Below are 23,218 nucleotides of genomic sequence, written 5' to 3'. Positions count from 1 at the left end.
GTGGTTTGGAGCCTGTTCGAATCTCCGGTTGTTACTTACACATTTCAAGAAGAGTGATTTTGACATCATCGTCTATTTATGGCACCACAGTAAGGCAGTAAGAAGTTAAGAGGTATCCATTAACGGCCAGCTGCATGCACAAAACATCAGCTCCCATTCTACGCCTGTGAATCAGTCATTCTGTGCTATTCATAGACCGGACATGGCTGATTAGTTTAGTAGCTCTATGGGACTGATCAAATGTGTAATGTTACGGCTTGTAACTTATTCATCTTCATTTATCAAAACAAGGTGGCACTTTATTTTACAAGCCTGTACAACATTTAAAGGTTCCAGCTTTGAGCTTAAAGGGTTAGTTCCCCCCTAATTATGTTAACATTATAGTTATCATTATAATGTGAATGGCCCAGTAGTTGCCAAACATTGTAAACCATACTTAAACAGCCAGTTTAAATGCACAAATTACTTGCCAGCGTATTCTGTGTCTCCAACGTAAATCTCAACAAACACACGGATTGTAGGCAACAGTTTACTTCCTTGGATTGGTGATGTAGACAAGACTGACATTATCATAATTCCTCCCACTTCGGACTTACGACCTGTAAGTTAACTCTACTTTACATTTAAATTCTGATGGTGGATGTTGTTGGTAGGCAGAGTGTAAATGGACGAGGAGGCTGTCAGCAGATATGATGTTAGGATTTTCCTGATGCTTTTACAGGTAAGTAGCTACTGTAAATGGATGCTAAATATAATCATAATGCAATATAAAGTCCTGCTTAGTTGAGCCGGTAAAGGTGTCTTCTTAAACACCTAACATGTGTTGTTACAACACACCTTTTCAACCCAAATCGATACAAAACTTATCTCAGCTTGTATAAGATGTACTGTAACAGTGTTTGCTGTCATGTCACTGAGGGCTTAAAGTCATTCAGCTGCTTACAATAGTAAAATCTGTCATTATACTGCCCACAAATCCATTAAATCCACAAAATTGTATTACTACTTGATTAAAAGTGAAAATTAACTTTTAGTTATGCTTTTGGCTAGATATCTTGACATTGTAGATTTCATATAGGAATGCATGATACAGAACCCTCTCCCAGGGGAACACGAGAACAGAAATAATATCTGAAAGCTTTCATTTTCTTCAGACTGAAGATGTCTCTGGGACATGGTTATCCCATTTCCATCGTCCCTTACAGTCATTCGTATGATTGGCCAACTGATGATATCAGTATGAAGTAGGGAATGGAAATGTTGTTGTCTGTTTTAGTCACTGCCTAAGTTTCTATTTTAATAAATGCAGTCAGTATGCGTGCAGTATCTGACAATCTGGTACATTTTCCTGTAAAAGCTCTTCATTAGTTCAAATTATTAGGAGACATACATTTTAAAAGACTAAAATTGGCTAATTGCATACATATACAAAGATAAATGGACATCATGACTGACTGCTTTTGCTCTTGTAAACATTTATCTCTGTGTTTTATTCACATTAGGAATACTTAATAACCAGCATAAGTTGAGAAACATTTGGTTGATTACTGCGATTTCAGCCTCCATTCTTATCATCTGTTAACCCTACAGTGCCAAATCAGGATGCTCCTTCAATTATATATATCTTCTTAATCAAATCCAAGTGCCTGCCAAGTATTGATTAACAGAACCCAACACAACCATTAAGAATGTTCATTGAGTATTTATAAACAACACACATTCAATAATGTCAATTTTGGCACTTTTCCAAAATCTAGAGTGCTGCCTATGTGGGCATTATTTTAATGCATCATATGTGCTCTCCCTAACTGTACGTTCACACCACCGTTGGCGATAGCGTCGAAAAACACTCTGACTGTCCTGCCAACAACACTATAGAAAAAGATTAGTGGATGCTTTGACGATCAAATGCATTGGGCTCTATCATACACCCGGGGCCATGCAGCGCAAGTGTCTTTTGCTAGTTTTCACCCTGCGCAATTGTCATTTTCACGTTTAGCGCCACGTTTTTTAAATAGCAAATGCATTTGCGCCCCCTTTTGCGCCCATGGGCGTTCTGGTCTGAAAACTAGGTGTGTTCAGGCGCATTGTTGGTGCATTGCTATTTTGAGGGAACTAAAACTACGCCATTGTCCAACAAAAACCTGGTCTAACGTCTAAAGTCAATGGCGCAATATATTTTTTGTTATTTAAAGAGCGCATTCGAAATAGGCGCCTGTAAACGGGACGACAACGCGCGTTTGCTTATCACATACATGAATGCACAGCAGCACAAAAATGCTTTTTTGAGTCTCTTGGACATAAATGAGGACTAATTATGAGACATTAGAAGGCGCAAAGAGCTGCTTCACCTGTAGCCTTGTAAGTAAATAAATGCTTCTGTTTTTAAATGTTTTTTTTTTTTAATGCTACCTCACGGATTTATTGTATATGATGAATCTGTACCTGTGGATATGATGGGATGAGAAACATTTTTAAGTAATGCTTAAAAAAAACTTATTTTGCAAGTTTATGTAAAGACCGGAAAACAGGGCTGCGTTCAGCCCCGACAAAACGTTACACAGCGTTTTTTTAAACAGAAATGGTGATGCCACGTGGATTTTTGGGGGGTGGTGGATCGTATACGGTTGAGAGGAGGCATTTTTTAAGCCTGTCGCACACTGGGCCACAGACAATTAACTTGCACATTATTTACGACAACTTTTAAATTTGATAATTTGGAACTGCTTACAACTCACCATCAATCAAAAACAACTTAAGCATGAATCATGTTTCCCTCAACTTTCTATATTACTATCAGTCTCTCACTTCATGCAGTGCATCATGCATTCATGTGACCTATGGGTCGAGTGAAGTAGGGCACAAACAATAATGGACGATCACAGTGAATCATGTGCTGTGATGGAGAAAACCAGCTGACTGCGTGAGCCCAGAGGAAGGAAAAAGAACCAGATGAAAGATTAAAGTGAAAGAAGAAAAAAATATAGACACACGTTTCATTCCCCTCAATTTTTCAAGCTTCATCATATGACTTTACACATATAGCGGCAAGCGCAAACGCATCCCACCTTCCCGTATATAATGGTACATTCTGTGACCACGCAATCCAGCTCTCTGATTGGCCTGCGAGAACGGACATTGAATGATGATAAATGAGCATGACATGTATGATTTATAGTTGGAGGCTGGCTACACTGACATGCTGCATATCTCTTATAACAACAACTAATGAAGACAACAAATATATTACAAAGCAGCAACAACATGTGCATTCATGTATCGCAAATTAAAACTGAAAACTATTATGAAAATGTACCTTGTTTAAATGCTTTCCAGGTCATTTATCAATGCACATTATTGCAAAGGAATTTTCATAGATTAAGGATGCAGTACTTTTCTATAGGAATTCAAGATTAACATAAGATTGGCAGAAACTGTGTGTGCTTTGTCACCTTTAACAAAAGCCACTGAACAGTAAACTTTAATGCTCTTAAAATGTATTTCTCTTTGTTCCATGTAAGCTAATGCATCAGCTGATATTAATTAGTTAACCTTATTAAATTAAGTTTTTCCATTTTTTCATTATTTTATTATTAAACATTAGATATAACGGTCACATAACAAAAATAAAATTTACAAATCCCATTCTGTGTTGACTTTTCGGCAAACCAATTATGTATTTATCTATTTACATGCACCCTCCTATTCAAACAAATTAGCATTCAGCACTTCAATTGACAATTTTGCACAGGGCAAATATCAATAAGCAGCATTAGCATAATGCATTCAGGCCAGCGTGATCATTTGCAAAGACTGAAATCCTTAAAGGTAAACCAAACCCCCAATTGCAGTTAAACAAGCATGGCGTCGCATAATGAGTACTGGTGGGGGTAATCTAGTAAAATCTCAGATCTAGTTAAAACATCCCAGGTTCCAATTCTAGTGGGCACTGCATGAAATAAAAGGCAAAAAAAAGTTTCATTAAAACTGAGTTACACATTACAGTGTGCATTGACTGTACAATTGCATGTGAAGAATTGAGTGTCTGCAAATTGGACATGAACTGTAATGTAAGTTCAGTCTTGTTACTGTAATCATTAAAAACCATCTATTGATTGTAAATGAACTGTAAATAAATCCATCATGTAAATGAATTTCATGGAAAAGAGCAGTGCACACATTTTATTAAAACTCTTCTTAGGTCCTATGAAGAAAAGTAGCCATATGGGTTTTGAACAACGCGAGATGATTAAAAAAATGACAGAATTTACATTAATTCAACTTTTTCTTTAATGGTAGACTGAAGGCTAAAGAAAAGTATAACGTGGTGCTTTTTGTTCAACACCTACGCCCCTCTATCGCTCTGATCTTCTCTCTCTGTTTCTCCAAAACTTGCTGACCCATGTTTACATGTACACAACACCAGCTTGACCTGATGAGTAAGCTGAATTCAACAGCACAGACAAGTCTGTGGTTTACAAGACAAACTGAAAGAACAACACAGGACATGGGTTTTCAATCTGGGTCCCCAGAAATTTTCAAGAGAAAAAAGACAACGTAAAAATTGTGAAAAGTCTAGTCGATTATTTAAGTTTGCAAACAATTTGCTGTCTTTATAATATCACTATGATATCTCATTTTCCATGTCATCAAGTCTTGCAATGTTCCTGGAGACTGAAAGTGAGCAGTCAAAATGTGTAAGATGGGTCTGTCTTAGAGCTTTTAAGTTGTGAGATCTACTGTTTGTTTCGCATACTATATGTAGTCTCATGAAATCACCCTTTTAAGATTGACTGTTCTTTTGTGTAAATACACTTCATCGGTAATGCACTGAAGTGCAGCAACTACATGAGTCACTCACTTAGAAATCCAAATCAATGGTAACGATTGCGTTTTAGCTTTATACTTAATACTCACTCTAAATGACTTGAAGTTTAGAGGCGCTATAAAAGGTGCAAAGATTAAGATTACTCTTGGGGTGGATTAAGCAGTAAAAAGTCATTTCTCTTTTCTTAAGTATTTGCTTTAACCTCTCTCCTAAACCCTCGAAAAAAGTAAAATTCTTGTTAGTGGTCCTTGAGTATTAAAGTTATGGGATGACTCGTCTCATACAATTTGTGCAACAGACATAAATGTTACATCAAATTGTGCAGCTTGCTCAAAAAAGTGTTCTGTGTTGACTAGGTCAAAAAGTAACCAACTAGTACAGGGGTTTTCAAACCAGGGGTCCCACACAAACTTTTACAGCTCGTAATATAGTTTGTTTTTACACGTACGGAAACATCGGACGCAGCCTTGCAAAGCGCAGTTTATTTGACTAAAGTTGTTTATCATGCACATTGCAACAAAATGCAATGCATCTCCTGGGCTAAATTATCCAATCTGCCATCACAAAGTTTGAAAACTCCTGACCTAGAACACCTCAGCAAGTGCATAGCAATGAGCTACACACCTTTAAAACTGCCATGGCAAAACCCCACAACATCATGACAGCATCATAGACTGTAAAAAAGATGGACGTAGTGTCCGTGAGGTCACCCATAGGTTTCTGAAGATCATTTTTGAAGCTTAAAGTAGGCGGTGCCTGCATTCGCCATCTTGGCCGCGCTTCACTGCGCATCCTTTGAGTATATCCGAAAATGGGTGAAGATTCGGGATGTGGGTGAAGTTGAGGTGACTGGCTGCTGAAAACACACACTCGATTCTAGTGACAGCAGTGGCAGTTCACTTGTCACTCAAGTGGCCACGCCCTTAATTATGTAAAACTTTAAGGCTTAATATCATTTAAACAGATGAGTTACAAAAAATTCACCCCCACACAGTTGTCATGAAGGGCAAAATTAGCTATACATACTAAAAACACTTTTCTACTGTAAATTTGGGCATTTTAGCATGTGGGTCTATGGGAATTAACTTCCTTTTGGAGCCAGTCTCATGCGGCCAGTCGATGAATTGCAGTTTAAATCACTTTCGTATTGGCTTGATCAGAGAGATCGGAAGGTTGCCCCTCAGACAGCATATTTTACCGTCTTCTACAGAAAATTTAAATATCTAGTGTCTTGTAGATATCCTTCAGAGCCAGATCATTACTGTGCATGATAAAATCGCTGACCCTGGGGATATTAGCTTTAGTGTATATCACCAATAGCTTCTATCATGTGGCTAAAATCAGGCCACTTCATCTTTACATCACACCACCATCCATCCCCTTCCTCCCACTTTTCCTGTTTCTCCTCCTCTTCTTCATTATCTACTGATGAATTCACCCTGCAGGGATAATTCAGCCTATTTCATCTCCGTGTTCATCAGCTCCCAGATTTATCATGCCGTCTATACCATGTCTAAACTCATACATTGTCAAATGTTAAAGGAGGTTAAAGCGTCGTTTGGAAGATGTTTTACATGTCTGCCCACCGTGGACCTTAATAACATAACCTGCTTACTTGCAAATTCAGATAAAATGAAACTGCAAAGCAGTGGTGTGTGACGGATTTTATAGGTACTGTATGGAGGCCAAATTCTCATATGTTTGGGATTTTTAGTTATATCCTCATCCTAAAAAATACTTTTTTTTACAAAGCTGCCTCCCTTTACCACTATCTGCTGTTATAAAGATGATTCACGATGACAGAGAGGAACCATTTTTGGCAGAATGGTTCCATGAAGAACATTTAACATCCGAAGAACATTTCGGTTTCAAAAAAGGTGATTTGTGGTGAAAAAAAAGGTTTTTGTATTAGTAAAGGTTGTAAAAGAAATGGTTCTTTTATGGCATTGCTGTGAGTGTGTCACCTAAAAATTATTTGATCGTGTGTGCAATTATTTAAAATTATACCACGGGTCTGTTGAATGCTGTATTCTGATTGGCTGAGAAATGTTCCGTGGGTATGCATTCATTTCTGATAACCGCACACCTAACTTGTCAAATGTCTTAAAAATATGCACCAGAACAATGTTTGTGGTAGCCGTGGTATAAGAGGAATGGACTCCGGCTTCGCGTTGTGCCGCATTGCACCTTGGTTGTGCATTATTTTCTTATAATTCAATGGCCCGTCGTCAATTATTCCTTACATATTTTCTTTGTTTTGCACTTTCTATTATTCCCTGTTTTACATTTTTTTTTTGATAAAGCACTTTACAGTTTAAAAAAAAACATCCCAGCTACACTGCAAAAATTTCTTTTTTTAATTAGTATTTTTGTCTCGCTTTTAGTACAAATATTAAAAAAAAAATGTATTAAGATGCATTTCTTAATAAGCAAAATAACCTAAGAAAATAGGTCTAGTTTTTAGACAAAAAACATACAATGTAAGTGAATTTGTGCTTAAAACAAGCAAAAAATAATAATAATCTACCAGTGGGCTAAAAAAAAATCTTAAATTCTAGAAAAATTTTCTTACTCCATTGTTTCGCTTTGTTTTAAGTACACATTCACTTAAATTTTATCTTTTTTTGTCTAAGACCTAGACTAATTTTGCTCATCAAGAAAATCTTGATTTAAGATTTTTTTATATTTGTACTGAAAACAAGACCAAAATACTAAGTAAGAAAATCATTTTTCACAGTGTACAACAAACCATAAACATAAACATAGTCACTGTATCACTATGCACCAGGTTGCCCGCACAGAGTCTGTGAGGTGCCCGCCAAAGCACATGTTATTAATAGTCTCAATTGTAATATTAATTTATCGCATATTTTTATATATGCTTGGCTTGTTTTAGGCATGTTAACATTTTAAACAATGATAAAACATATCAACACGTAAAACATAATGGAATCAACAAGTAAAACATAAACGTAGCCCTCCATACTGTTTTATTCATTGTGGTAGCCCTTGCTCACAAAAAGGTTGGAGACCTCTACTATAGCATATCACTCAGCATAGCCTAAATCTATCATACAATTAGTGTAGACTATGTGAAGTGGCAATTACAAACATGGGCGAACAATCATTCTGAACAAACCCTATTACAATTTCGTTAAAAAAACATTAACAAACACTATTTACGATTTCTCCATAACAACAAGCAAATGATAACACAGCTTTCCTGCTAGTACGTACCACCAGATTATCCGCTAAAGAGCCTCATAAAGCATTAACGTGATGTTGATGTGGCACGAGCTAATAAAGCGTTGCCACTGTAATTAATGGAATCGTTTGCACACGCATATCGTTGGTAAGCAGGATCCGGATCGAAGGACGTAACATCTCATTTAAAACCGTGCCTTGTGATCACCGCACCGCATGTCAACGTACCTCCATGAAAACTAAAATCAATATGTTATTAGTGGCCCACTCGTTACTGCTTCAATGCTCGTAAAACGCTCACGCAGGATGGTAAAATAGTAAGAAGTGAGTCAGAAGGGCAGATGCTTATGTCTATATTTCATATGGAGATAACAGATGTATGAATTTGTTAGTGTTTTATTAACTATTATTGCTGTCTTCATGGTCATTCACCTGCAGAGCACTCAATTAACAATATTGTTCGTTTTAAAGTCCTCATGAAAACTCAGCTGGCAATTATTATTTTTTAATGGAATATTGCAGTTTTTATCATAAATTATTTATCTGTGTGGGTCTTTAATCAAAAAGACTTTAATCAAAATCTAAAGGAGGTCCTTCCGCCCTTTTATGGCGATCCTTCACTGATGACATCAGCTTGCCGGCTTGGGCAATGCATCCGTTAACTCCGCCCTCCTCCAACTGTCAGTCTGCTATTTCTGAATGAAACGCATACTTTGTCTATAATCAATCAATTCACAGTGGAAAACACAGAAGCCACGTCCGCTATTTTCCTTGTGTGATATTCTATTTCTCTTGGAAATGTCACAATACATATGTAAAGTCAAACATGAGTTACCCTCAACGTGACTTCTGGTACCCTGCTATTGAAAGATACTAAGGGGACTATTTGCGGCTGCTGCGTAATATCATTGCGCCTCCTGCAGCCATGTTACGGCAGCAAAGTCCTTGATTATTACGCCAGAATGAGAGTTTAGTTCCTAGCCATATCTGCCTAGAAACTTTTAATCTTCCGTCGGTCTAAGTACACAATGTAACTACAGACGTAAATAGGAAAAATATCAAAACTCTTTGATTATTTTTTTAGCGCAATGCTAATGGTCTAATCAGATTCAATGGATTGTGCTAAGCTATGCTAAAAGTGCTAGCGCCAGACCCGGAGATCAGCTGAACGGATTCCAAAACGGTAAGAATCAAATGTTTAACTCCGGGAATCTGGAAACTAAGCATATTTTCGAAAAAAAAAAAGTGAGTGTCCCTTTAAATTCTTAAAAGGAATATGAAGCACCACACAATTACAATTCATGGGAATTTGTAACAATTTTTTTGTAACTAATTTTTAACTAAGTATTAGGGATGCACCGTTAGGATTTTTTTGGGCCGATGCCGATACCGATTTAAACAGACAACTTCTGGCCGATACCGATGCCGATACCGATATTAAACACTTGTATACAATACTATACAGTTGGCTATTAGCTATTAGCTAGTTTATTCTGCATCAAATTATTTTTACTGAACATGGATTGGATCTAATTAACATTCAACTGACCAACATAATAAGAGAGGCACAAACTAAGCTAAAACAAATATAATAAGAGAGCATGACAACCTTTAAAGGTGGTTTTTGCTATTCAGCATTTATTTTATTAACAACATTAACTCATTTTTTACATATAATGGATTTCTTTATGCAGTTAATTAATAAACAATCGGTATCGGCCTTTCTCGTGCTATTGCCGATATGCCGATGGTTTCAAATTCATCAAAAATCGGCCGATAAATATCGGCGGCCGATACATCGGTGCATCACTACTAAGTATAGCTAATTTGTATACTTTTAAACAATCCCAACCATGTGTTTTAGTACAATCTGCTTTTGAGCATCATAAAATGGTCACAAATTCCTGTGAGATCAGGCTGATTCCATACACCATACACCTCATGTGCTAAATTACAAACCTGCTGAAGCCATTTATAGGACTTTTGAAGATGCAGACTTGAAATATAGTGCAAAACTGACAACTTTAACAGTGTTTTATATAAGGTGCTTTTTAAGTTTTTTTTGCTTGACAGTCCACGACTGTTTGCACACAGCTGGTTAAGCATTCTTTAAAGCATCTCCCCTTGTTTTTATGCAATAAAGACATACAGATTTCAAACAGCATCAGAATGAATGTATGTTGTATGGCAAATTATTCCTTTACAAATTTGCTTCCGTGTTCATTTGGACTGACATCTTTTCTCAAGTATTTGCATATGATACTTAAATCCACAACATTTGTTGTTCTTCTCCTCAACATATGCTCAACCACCATACTGTACGGTACTGTAAGTAGCATTAAAACTGTATCTCCGTCAGGAACAAAAAAATCAATGTGAGGGAAAGGAGAACCATTTAAAAAAAAAGCCCCTTTTCTCCTCCGCCAAGACCACAGAGACTTCTGGAAGAAGAGCACCAAAGGCTTGTGACTAGAATTACTGACACACTTTTGCTTCAAGCGTGGAGCTAATCTGGGTTTTGGCGTGATTACGTAAGCCATCGCTTTTCCTCTGTCTTTGGGCAATGGTAGCGCAGCTTAAAAACGCAGTTGGAGATATTTTAGCCCTCTTTGTTCAGGAGAAAAGACTTGGACGCCGATTTCAGTATCACTAGTTTTAGATGCAGCAATCACACATGGCCAGCTGTGGCATGCTCATATTTTAGCTCATAAGTTTCTTAGCTGCAGTAAAAGTACTAAAACGCTCCATGAGGAAATGAACTAGTGTATCTTATGAGAGCAAATGAATAGTAATTGCTGGAATTTGACATAGAAAGTTCTCTCATGGATCTTTCACAACCATCTGATGTGGTATCCTAAATTTTAAGTCTTAATCTGACTAGATGGTTTTAATGAAATTTCTGGGAATCAGAATGACCATTCCTTTAATAAGCCTGGTATTAATATTCATCCCATATGGGACTTCACACCTGAAGTAATGGTTGGTTAACAGGTAATGATTTACTATTGTCCAGAACCTGAAGAAAACTTGCATTCCACTAGAGTATCTTTAACCCATGTTTGACCCCTTTTATACATCAAAAGGACAGTCTGTGGTAACGTTAAGCAACAATGTGGCCCTGATTTCATGCCAATGTTTTGTTATTATGTTTGGGTTGTACCTGTGGCAGTGCGGAGCTAAGCTGACGCTGCAGTGAGTCCCGGTCGTAGATGACATCCTGGAGGTGTTGTTGGGAGAGGGCTAGGCTCTCCTGTGTCTCTCGTAAGGTGTCCAATAGACGATCCCTCTCATCCAGCATGTTGACCATCAGCTGCTCAAAGTGGGAGTCTGGGTCAGAGGCGCTGCTCTGGGACCCACGTTGGCTCAGCGCCGTGTCTTCGCTGATCGTAGGCATCACCTCGCACATCATCTTTTCCTGATGGAGGAGGACAAATCCTTGTATAAATGTAGAGAATATGAAGTTTGCAAAGACTGTATAACAATGCCATCAAACATATGAGACCCTGCCTGTAAAAAGTCAGCTAGTCATTTTAGTGTTTTACATAAAATTAGGGCTGTGCAAAGTTTAATCCCGATTAATCGCAAACAAAATAAAAGTGGTTTAATTGCAGACATATACATACACACATTAATTAAAATGTATTTTATTTATATATAATTTTTTAAAATTTATATATCATATAGAATATATAAATTTATAAATATACATACACACACGTAAATGTTTCTTAAATACATACATAAATGTGTGTGTATTTATATATACAAGTAATTATTATAAAGCCAGGCACTTTTGTTTATTTTGTTATAAAGTCAGGGGCCTTTGCCTCATACAGTCCGACATGTCCAGTTAAAAGTGAGATGAGTACAAGCTGCGGATAATCGTCCTATTAATCTATAATCAAAATAATCATTGATTGCATCACTACAAATAATCATACATGTTTGTACGATTCACATCATACAAAGTCATACGAGATCGTCACCTTGTAAAATAGTTGTGAATATGTTTAGGGGTTTAGTAAGGCAATATCTCCAAATAAGCTTTATTTACAACGCTAACTGATTGCAATTTGTTTACCTATATCGTACGACCACATTCGTAAATTTTTTGTACAATTTGCTTTTGCCCCAGTGGCGTTGGGGTTAGGAGTGGAGTTTCATTATTGTTTTTTTTTATGATAATTGTATGTTTTTGTGAGATTTACTTCATACGAAATCATACTGTACAAATTAGCCAACTTGTAAAATACGTATGAATTCTCATGAGATCAGGCTTTCGTTTATGCATACAAACATCTAATACACAAATAAAAACACATTTATATACAGTCTTTAACACCTGCCTGATGTCATTAGCACCGCTCATGAAATCCTCAAAAAACATAAATCCATTTGACAGGTATCACAAACTTACTTTTCAGATATTTTACAGTTATGTAAATGACAAATAAATAAGCACCTTAAGTATAAAATTACAAAAAAAATTAATATAAAAAAAAACAATTCCTGCCAAATCTTTTATGTCTATCTGTACAAGCATTTAACAGCTCAGAACATCTGCAAGTCGACAGCATATATCCTATATGTGCATATATTTGATGGCTGTCTAGTCCTGTTAGACTCAAAGCTGACAGGATTGCTGGTAGCTGTAGGGAAGACAAGCATTGGAGCTACACAGGGCTACACGCCTTGACTATGATGATACAAGCGGATAAAGGAATCTCCTGGCAAGGGCGAGATGTGGCCATGTAGGCGTTTACAAAGCGGAAAATAGAGTAAACGAAAGTCTGAGCGAGTAAAACTTGTATGTACAATTCACACCACATGCTACACTTTACCACGCCACAGGTAAAGAATAGGCTTTATGCCCAGCTGCACTACTTCCTGAACTTCAGCCAGCTCCTTGCTTCCTGTCTGCCATTATTGGACAAACTGATTAATCCAGGTGTGCCTGACCGGAGTAGTCACAAACAAACTGATTAATCCAGGTGTGCCTGACCTCAGTAGTCACAACAACAATAATCAGACACACCTGGATTAATCAGTTTGTCCAATAATGGCAGACAGGAAACAAGGAGCTGGCTGAAGTTCAGGAAGTAGTGCAGCTGGGCATAAAGCCTATTGAAATAGCATGTACAAGTAATCAGAGTGAATCAAGGGTGTGTGTTATGAACAAAAAGGATGCGCTGATGTCCCCGGTAAGAGAAATTTGTTACTTGCCCCATTGGGATACTAGACAATCGAATAGGCTCTTTAGAAAGAATTACAAAAAAAAATCTTGTTGTTATTCATGGGCAAATGGTAATGATGCTTAAACAGTTTAGTCTGGTGTTTCTAAGTAGTCTACTTGTATACATGCAAAGGGTAATGAGACATGTTTTATTACTGAATGAACAATTAAGTGAATTATTCAATTCAGTCCTTCAAAACACACAGGAAAAAAACTCTTATTTACAGACCAACTAATCAATGACATTTGTTGTACTTTCATAATCAATTTAATCGATTTGTTGTTTCAGACCTAATTATTAGAAAAAGCAAGAATGAAGCCCTATCCCAAACCCAAACATGAAAACATAAAGGGCTAACACACGCAAATGAGATCATCCTATAAATTCATATGAATCAGCCACTGCGTAGAAATAAATTGCCATGATATTGTGTTGCTTATACACACATGTTAACACAATTGCATTTAGCAGCACATGCCTGATTTGACCCGATCTACACACATATATAAATTGGACATTGGGTTTATTAACCTAACTAGTTAATTTGCCTGATAATGACATTATACATGGACTTGGTACAATAATATGGAATCCAGGTGATTGTATACTGGTTATTTACAATAGCTACTACTATCGTATCTATCATCACATTTTACAATTACAACAAAACGTTTTATACAATAATGAAGGCAACAGTGGAAAAAACTAAATTGATATTTAAGTCAGTAACTAAAACAGTTTGGCAAGATGAGAATTTCACAAATCTTTTTTAAAAACTTGTTTTAAAAGCATGCATCAGGTTTATTTTAATGAACTTTGGAGCGGTTTCCCAGAAACGGATTAGTCCTAGACTAAAATAAATGTAAGAGCTGTCCATACTGAAAACAACTTGTATTGACATTTCTCAAAATACATCAGTGCCCATTCCTTTGGCATGCTTGTTAAAACTAGTTATATTTTATAATTAAACTAATGCCTAGTCCTGGCTTAAACTAAACCCTGTCAGGGAAACCACCCCATAGTGTATTTATGTTGATTTTATGCAATAAAAAAAAAATTTGCACCATTTTTATGAAAGTTAAGACTGAATGGACCTGAAAATGTCAAATGGTGAATCAATTGCATCAAAGAATGAGAAATATTAAATATTTTATCCACCTTGATGGCATGTAAGCGTAATCATCCAAATATATATATATATATATATATATATATATATATATATATATATATATATATATATATATATATATATATATATATATATATATATATATATATATATAATTTTAAAATATAATTTTATTAGTTATTTCTAATTGTAATTTTAATGCGTTTTGTAATATTTTTCCTGACATTTGCTGAAATAATCTTTGACAAATAATGTAAAAATGTATGTAAAAAAATCATATATGACACTAAACTAGATGATTTTATTTTATTCCACTTTTTTATGAATATATTTATATTTTCATTTAAAACATACTAGTTACACCAATTGACACAGACCGGTTACACCACATTGACATTTTTGCAATTATCCCCCAAATATTCTTTCAAAGTGAAATAAAACCAAAAATTTTAGACTTGGTCCTCAAAAAGAGAATGCATGCAAGAAATCTGCAAATTTATTTTGAGTTTAACCCTCCCTTTTACATTTAATTAAGCCATATGCACACAAAATAATTAACATCACGTCATTGGCCCTACTGACAGATGAAGACACAAATATCACCATAAAGCAGATTTCATTCACGGCGTGTTTGGAAAAAATGCACGTTTGTCTCCAAGATCCCTCTTACTGGCATTAAGCCCTGCAGACACCGTATGAACAGACAGTTAGCCAAAGACCCACCAGCTCACAGCTTGCCACTAACCACTAAACCCAAACCACTCTGGTCTGCAGCCAGCTCTCTTGCCACCTACAAAGCATACAATGTAGAGAACATAAGCACCTTCAAAAAGTGGGATAAGCTTTGGATAAAGACACAATTCAAAAAGGAAAGAAGCCAATGTGCCGAGGTCAGTCATGAGTTATGCCACACCGCAAATTCCTCAGAAACTGTCATCACACATGGGTAACAAATAATAGAAGCAACAAGCTTTGACCCAATTTAGCATATACTAAAGATAACATATCATCTGTATTTTCTCCTATGCCAGCTTAAAGTGTAAAGGCACAGGTTGATTAACTTATAAAAGTTAAAATTTAAACACTTTAAAGTATTTCTCTGTACTTTTCGGCAGTTTCTGTTTGACACATGGTAGTGAACATGTTTGGAACACTATTTTGGTTAATTCGTTACAATTACTTTAGATGCCACTAGTGGCACAGAAACTGTATATATACGTAACACTTACCTGTATAAATTTCTTTGTTCTGATGAACAAGAAGAAAGATATTTTGAGGAATGTTTGTAAAACAAACCGATTATAAGCCCCATTCACTTCCATTGTAGGAAAAAAGGAATGAATGGGGCTAAGCTAAATGCTAACACATTTACAATGCGCTGTACTAAGATTAAGTGCACGCATTGAAAAGAGATGGGTATGTATTAATTTGTCTAAGTTGAGGTAAAAACATAGTAAAATATTGAAAAACTTTTTTTAAGGTAGTTATTGGGATATTGATAGTTGATCAATAAAACAATCATTGCTGCCTAACTGAAAACGAACAATAATAAATCTATGCACAAAAATAACTATAACAAAGAAATCAATCAAAACCAAGCATTAAAAGGTGAAAATGGAGACATGTAAAAGGGGGGAGGTGTGATCGGTGGAAAGAAACAAAGGAATGGTAGCACTGTCTCAATACCATATGCCAATCAATAAATTATTCATACAGCACAGTGTCTGGGGCTTCCCCTCAATCACAGTCACACGTTTCATATGCACACACGCAGTTGCTGGAATAAAGACCTACATTTGTTTTCCAAGCTTAATTCACACATTCAGTTCTGGTCAGGGAGGGAGTGACGTCGGAGGCAGCCAACTGCATCAGTGCTCAGCCTTGCTTCTCGCAGCGGCCTGGATGACACGCACAGCTTACACATCACCTCTTACATCACTATTACACCCTGACACAATCTGTGAACACAGCCGCTCCTCAAATGCAGCACGACTGCGTAAGCGTAGCACTTAATTAAACGGACAGATCTGCTAAAATAAGCCTGTTATAAGGCTCTTGTGTTGTGTCCACATACAATCATACTGTGTATAAGAAATCATTGATGTAACATCTTACCGCTATTATTAGCAAGATAATAATAGTCTTGGTTTTTATTATTTTTATACCAATGAATGGTGGGTTGTGTCAGCCCATGGCTGGGTCAGAGATGGACTTTTTTTAAGGTAAATTAAAACCAATGGTTACAGGGTTTCCCGCAGCACTTTGCAGTTCGGGCGGCCCACCTAAGCTGGGAAACCCTACCACCTTAACTAGGTTGTCCAAAAAATAATAATTTCGCAGCACAAAAGGCCGTCAAGTGCATCTCGGAGAATAGCGCAGACACGCTTCACACCGCGAGCGGGCACGCGCGCCACATGGCCTAAATGTTCTACAACATCTGCTTCAGTTTGTGTTTATTAACCCTTTAGTTTCACTTCATCACGCAGCTTTTTTCGTTTGAGGTATTTGTTAAAAACATTTAATTAATTAATAATCTAGTATGTGTTCATTTTCTGTCATAGTTTATTCAAAAATAAGTTTTATTTGAGTGTTTTTAATAAAAATATTTTCATCATGACGCGTACGCCCCGCACCTTTGATTGTCACTCCCCCTGGCACCACCCACTGCCCAACCCTACCACCTTAACTAACAAATTTTCTGCGGGAAACCCTGGGTTAGGTAACCCATAACAGTACAGTGTAAATGATGGTATAATAATGCATTTATTTGTAAAGTGCTTTTCTTAAACCCAAAGCGCATGCAGTAAAATAAACAAAAACAACAAGGGTAACAAAACAATTAAGAAAATACAGCCGTTAAAAAATGTGTCTTAATTAACTTTTTGAAGTGTCCCAAAGTTTTTGCATTTCTGATAGTTGTACAGTAGGAAGAGCATTCCATAGCTTGGGGGCTTTATATGAGAAGGTTCTTTCCCCTATGGACTTGAGTTTACATGAAGGCTGTTGTAGTAAGAGAGAATCAACAGAACGAAGTGAACGTGATTGGGTATATGGGCTAATGAGGTCACAAAGATATTCTGGTGCGGTCCCATTTATATAAATATATAAATAATAACTGTTATTATGGTTAGAGATGCACCGATATTATAGACTGATTCAGACCGATAACTGCTAAAACCGATGCCTATACCGATAGTTTGGTGGTTATATTAACTTGCATTAACTAAATTCTAAAGTTTATATTTTTGAATGTTATTCTTTCACATAATGACAATTAATATTGAACATTACACCATACCTATCAACATTGGGATTTGAAAATAAGGGAAATAACCGAAAACCTAACACCCCCACCCCCGTTTTCACTACTATGCAAGAAAATGGATGCGTTCACTGTTGTACTTTCCTACGGCAATATTTTTTGCTTGTTTTTAGCACAAATTAACAAAAATACTAAGTAAGAAAGTACATGGCTCTCTTACTGTACATCTTATACATATTGGTCGCAGTGTTGCATTCCTTAATATCTTCTGATTTAAGCTCGTCATCCTTTACCCATCCTCGGGAAGCTTTTCTTTTTCTTGTTTTATTGGTGGGTGCCGTTTGAGTAATGTGTTATAGATATACTGCCGCCTGATTTACCGGAAGTATTAAGCAAACATCAAAAACAGCCAGTGGATTTTTTTTATAGAAAAACTAAAAATACATGAAATACGGGACTTTATTTAAACGGGATGATGGTAAAATGGTAAATACGGGAGAAACTTGGGAAAAACGGGAGGGTTGACGGTCGGGTATGCATTAGAGTTGCCGTTTTTCCTGCTTTTTTCAAAGGAATGAATTTTGATTTTTATGGCCCACAGTATATTTTCATGTTTCCTATGTGAAAAAAGTCTTTTTCACCTAATTTGCTTTTCTCTATACCATTGTTTTCACTGTCCTAAATACGGGGTGATGTCTTCCCACCCACCTTCAGAAATACGTAACGAGTTCTGATTGTATAGTTGGTCTAGTGTTGTGAATCGACAGGAGCTTAGCGCACGTTGTCCGGAAAGGTCACGCCAGATTGTGGAAGCAAAGGCCAAACAAAGGGGATTTGGGATGAAAATAACAGTGTCTCAATGGCATGGCGACAAAACACTCTACTAACGCAACTGTGGAGGCGCAACAAGGTCATGCTTTTTTTGGTATATTCCTGTAGGTTAGTCAAAAACTCCGAATTTTGTCATCATATAACTTATGAATATAACATATAAAAAATTTCTGTTAAAGAAAATATATTGCTTGGCATTAAACTTTGAGCTTCATAATTTTGCAGGTATTATTTATGCTCTAACAGCAACATTACACTCTAACTAAAGTTTGAAAAATAGGATTAGGAAAACCAGCACCTTTAAACTAATGATGTTTTTATAAATTTTCTATAGACAGAGCTCATATTAATCGCATTTTCCTTTTCTCTTTTGATATATCAGCCATGACTATCGTCTGTTTTTAAACTATCATCTGATAGTGTGAAAAATTGCTTTTATCAACAGATACAGATTATTGGCCGATATATCGGTGAATTATTAATTATGATTGAATACTTGTCTTATATCAAATAGCTGTTTCACCCGAGTAGGCATGCTACAGTTATTTTACCACAGTTTTGGGGTTTTGAATCCTATACCTATTACTTATGGTAAAATCATTGTATCACAGGACCACTCATGGCTTTTTATTTAAGTTGAGCCTCAATGTAGATGTGATGCCATTCCAACATGTAAAGGAATGCAATGAATTGGACAAATTATGAATGAGGCTGAAATGAATCAACAAATCTCAGAAACAAACTACACTGTAACTTTCGGATTCGTAGGTGACGGCAAAAAAGTATGAACGAATGACGCAGCAACTTTTTAAGGGTGGAATAAAGCCATTACAGAAGCTTAAGTGAAGAAGATCCCCATCTATATTTCATAACACCAAACAGCCCTAGCATCTGAGATCAGCGCCAAGGCTGGCAAAACATCAAAACTTTAACTGAGGAAGGATCCAGAGCCCAACTCATGGGAGATCTCCCTACAAGATACAGTTCAAATTGGTATTCAATAAACACAAGAACAATTAAATTATTGCCATTATTTTTTGTCTTATTACCAGTGATCCAAAAAAAAAAACTGTGAGAGTTAAGTTCATCAGAACTGGGATCATCAGAAAAAAAGTAGAGGAAGCTACAAAAGTTGTCCCTGGGATGGCACGGTACCTTTTCAAAAAGCACACATCTGTCCGTAAAAGGTGCATATTGGTCCCTCAAAAGTACACATCGGTACCTTACAGGGTACATACGGGTACCTTAAAGGTACATATCATTACCAAAATGACACATATATTGACCTTTTCAAAATGGTACCACCCAGTGACAACTTTTGGAACTTTATTCTTATAGACATTTTTGTAGATATCATTAGGCCTATAAGTTTTGTTGAAAGTGCAGAACACAGAGTGCTGTTGCACCCTCAGCTCCAATTTATCATTTACACATTTTATCAAAATATAAACGTCTCATATGACCCTGGAAATAATGTTTTTTAGAATCATGCTGAGTCAAACAGTCCAACGATGGCCTGAACCGAATGCTGACCAATAGGAAGTGTGTGAAGAATGGTGGTCTGATTATGTGGGTTGGGGTGAATAAATGAAAAAAGGAATGGTGGGATTATTCATATTAAGCAGTATATATCATAATCACTTGATGGAGAATATTGAGCGCTACCATGTTTAAATTTAAGGCAGATGGATTCGAAAACGCACTTAGTGCAATGTTTTTATATACACATTTCCATCTGAATATTGAGCACAAGGCGATGCTTAGAGTAAAAGCCCTAGTGATGAGTACAAGAGGGATCATATTCTACACGCAGTGTCTGAATGAATGAATGAATGGATGGATGGTTGGCTGGGGGGTGAAAAGAAGAGAGAGAGGAAAAAGGAGGGCTGAGGTGAGAGGGTTCATTGTAATCTGGATTCATAGTGATACAAGATGGGTAAAAATAAAGCTATTTTAGTGATGTCAAAATGTCTGAGATCACTAAGCTAAGCTACAATTTAAATGAATAATATCTAGTATTTATTATGCCAGCATTTTGAATGCAGGACTCCTCAAGTTTGTATAAAACCTGATGGTCCATGGTATAAATCTTGTATTTTTTTAATAGAATCGAGCAGATCTGACCTACCAAATGGCTATGGTCAATGACACAAATTTGATTACGTTCGATTATGTGACCTAAACATTTCTCTTTAAAAATTAGATTTCAAATCCTAGATTTTATCTCTAGACTTCCAGCACCAATTGCGTTTGCTCTCTAAAAAATATATATATTGTTACAATAATTTGAGCGTGCATGCACACAAAGCACTACAACGTGCACACATTCATTAGTGTGTAAAAAGCTTTCCACTACACACCCTACCAAGGTCAAATAAACCATCTTGAGTTGCACATATGATAAAACACAGTAAAAATGGCTGATGTTAACGTTACAGTAGACATTATACACACCAGCACCTCCAGCAGGGTCAGTAGGGTCATAGAGTCCATGACGCTCCTCCCTTTCTATAGACTTATAAACCATTAATAGCAAGTAAGAACGCCTGTGTAGCAGTCATGAGTCGTCAATGACATGATAAAATCATGACAATCATATAAAATGTGCTGCGCTGGCAGAAATATGGAAATATCTAACATTGGAAAGCATATGCTTGGTGCTTTATGAGACTGTCTGGCCTTGAACTTTAAGGTGAAGTGTGTCATTTCTGCACTACAACTAAAAGCAGTTGGACAGGGAAATAGACAGTCCCAGTCCCACCCCAACCTCATTGGTTGAGACAATGTCGCTATGTCAGGGTGGTCAGGAAGCCCATACAAACAGCAAAGTTGCCACAAAGCCACAGCTGACCACTCACACTTTTCATTGACAAATGGCTATCATAAGCCAACGCATTAATCTACTATTGTCTCTGCATCTCTGCACAGTAAACCAAGATAGAAGATATATATAGATAAAGGAGAGATAGAGATACAGTTTAGAGAGAGAGGGGGATAAGGGACAAAGTTACAAACCGTAATTATTTCATTCAAATGGTTTCCTGCACAGTATCTAATAATTATTGCCACATACAAAAATAAAAGACTAATTTATCTTAGAGAAAAATTAACTGTGCATGTAATATGACAATAAAAGTAATGCTCAGTGCTTCCAGTTGCAATAATATCTAAAGTGTGCATGCTGTAATCCCTAGTACATTCTTTGTTTGAACAGCTCTTCATTGATATGATCTTGTCCACTCAACCATACAGCACATGTGAATAAGGGCTATAGCCGGACCACGAGTGAGATACGGGAACATTTTTCCTGACATTCCCACCACATACACCAGGCCGACACCTTACAGTGATCTCATCCCTATGAAAAGGTCTTTTCCACTGCTGTGACTCTAATTGGAGAGAATCCTGGACCATTGTCTCAAGCGCATTACATCATGCCTATCTCTCTCCCTCTCTTTCTCTCTCCCTCTCTCTCTCTCTCTCCCTCTCTCTCTCTCTCATTGATCTATGCACCTTTTTCTGTATGAAAGATCTAAGTTTAAAATCAGTCCAACAGAACAAACACTCATTCATGCATTCATTCATTCACTCACTCACTGATTCATTCATGCATTGATATCTATTACTACAGCAATACCTCGCACATCTGTTGGAAGTTTCCTTGCACTAAAGCGGCGGCATTTCCAAATCACCTTGACAATGAAGCGCAAACACTACTGCAATCGCATACATACATACATACACACACATGTAAACCACAAAGCAGCACGACTGTTGCATTTTACCGTGCATGCTGTCTTATACTCACTGTTCACTGTGCAATATCAATGACAGCTGCAGTCTAAGCGGAGCTCACAGCTGCTCCAATCATCCGATTCACTACGAGGAAGCGTCGCGGGCTAAAAACAGCACTTGTCCGGTAAAACCCCCTTGAATATCCACCGCTGGCATCCTTAAAAACGCGACACGGTCCTGTACATCAATGACATTTTGATTTTCATAAGCCCATTAGTAATAAAATGGCACGTTAAGAATTCAGCGGCGAGAAGCAGCGGCGGTTGGGAAAGACCATTGTTCAGGAAGAAGAGGGGTGTTCGCTTCTTTCTTAAAGTTGCAGATGTGCAATTTTTCAATATAATTCGATCTCAATCTCGATTCGTTTTCGTACTTGCACACTTATAATTTAGATTATTTTTTATTTATAGGTACAAAAAATGCAATGATACTTCAATAATTAATTTGCCTAAACTGTGTTACCTAAACATGACATGTACATCGGCAGAATGGAAAAAACGTAATAAAATAGCGTAAATAATGTGGTATACACTGTCAGAAAAAAAGGTACAAAACTGTACCTTTTTTTGTCGCTGGGGTGGTATCCCAAGGTACCATTTTGTACCTTTACAGGTATATAAACATAATACAATGTTGTACCTTTTGAGGTACATTACTGTTCCTTAAGGATCTATTGTGTACCTTTAAAGGTACAGTTAACTGTTTTGTACCTCTAAAATTTAACTGGTACAAAATTGTTCCTTAAGGTACACAATTGGTCCTTAGGGTATAATATTTACCCCATAAGGTACAACATTTCAATGTGTTGTATACCCATAAAGGTACAAAAAGGTACCTCTTAGGGTACCACCACAGCGACAGAAAAAGGAACAACTTTGTACCTTTTTTCTGACAGTGTATATGAGTGTGTTATATCGTTGCGTGAAAATGAC

The 23,218-nt window shown here is 36.7% G+C and overlaps 1 protein-coding gene across 6 annotated transcripts in view; it reads right to left on the bottom strand.

Annotated features, from left to right (window-relative positions):
- Nucleotides 1-22,534, bottom strand: part of ppfia2 (PTPRF interacting protein alpha 2) — a 180,838-nt gene extending 158,304 nt beyond the window's left edge. For all 6 annotated transcript variants that reach the window (XM_065268622.1, XM_065268621.1, XM_065268624.1 and 3 more), the window contains exons 1-2: nt 22,300-22,534; nt 11,193-11,447 (exon numbers count right to left, since the gene is read on the bottom strand). In XM_065268622.1, coding sequence (XP_065124694.1) covers nt 11,193-11,441 — 249 coding nt within the window. In that variant the 5' untranslated portion in view covers nt 11,442-11,447; nt 22,300-22,534. The remainder of the gene's footprint in view (nt 1-11,192; nt 11,448-22,299) is intronic.
- Between the last annotated feature and the right edge of the window lie 684 nt (nt 22,535-23,218).

Source organism: Paramisgurnus dabryanus, chromosome 1, assembly GCF_030506205.2.
Source record: "Paramisgurnus dabryanus chromosome 1, PD_genome_1.1, whole genome shotgun sequence".
Taxonomy (NCBI): Eukaryota; Metazoa; Chordata; class Actinopteri; order Cypriniformes; family Cobitidae; genus Paramisgurnus; species Paramisgurnus dabryanus.
Note: the sequence above shows the minus strand (reverse complement) of the source record. Positions and strands in the feature narration are given on the sequence as shown.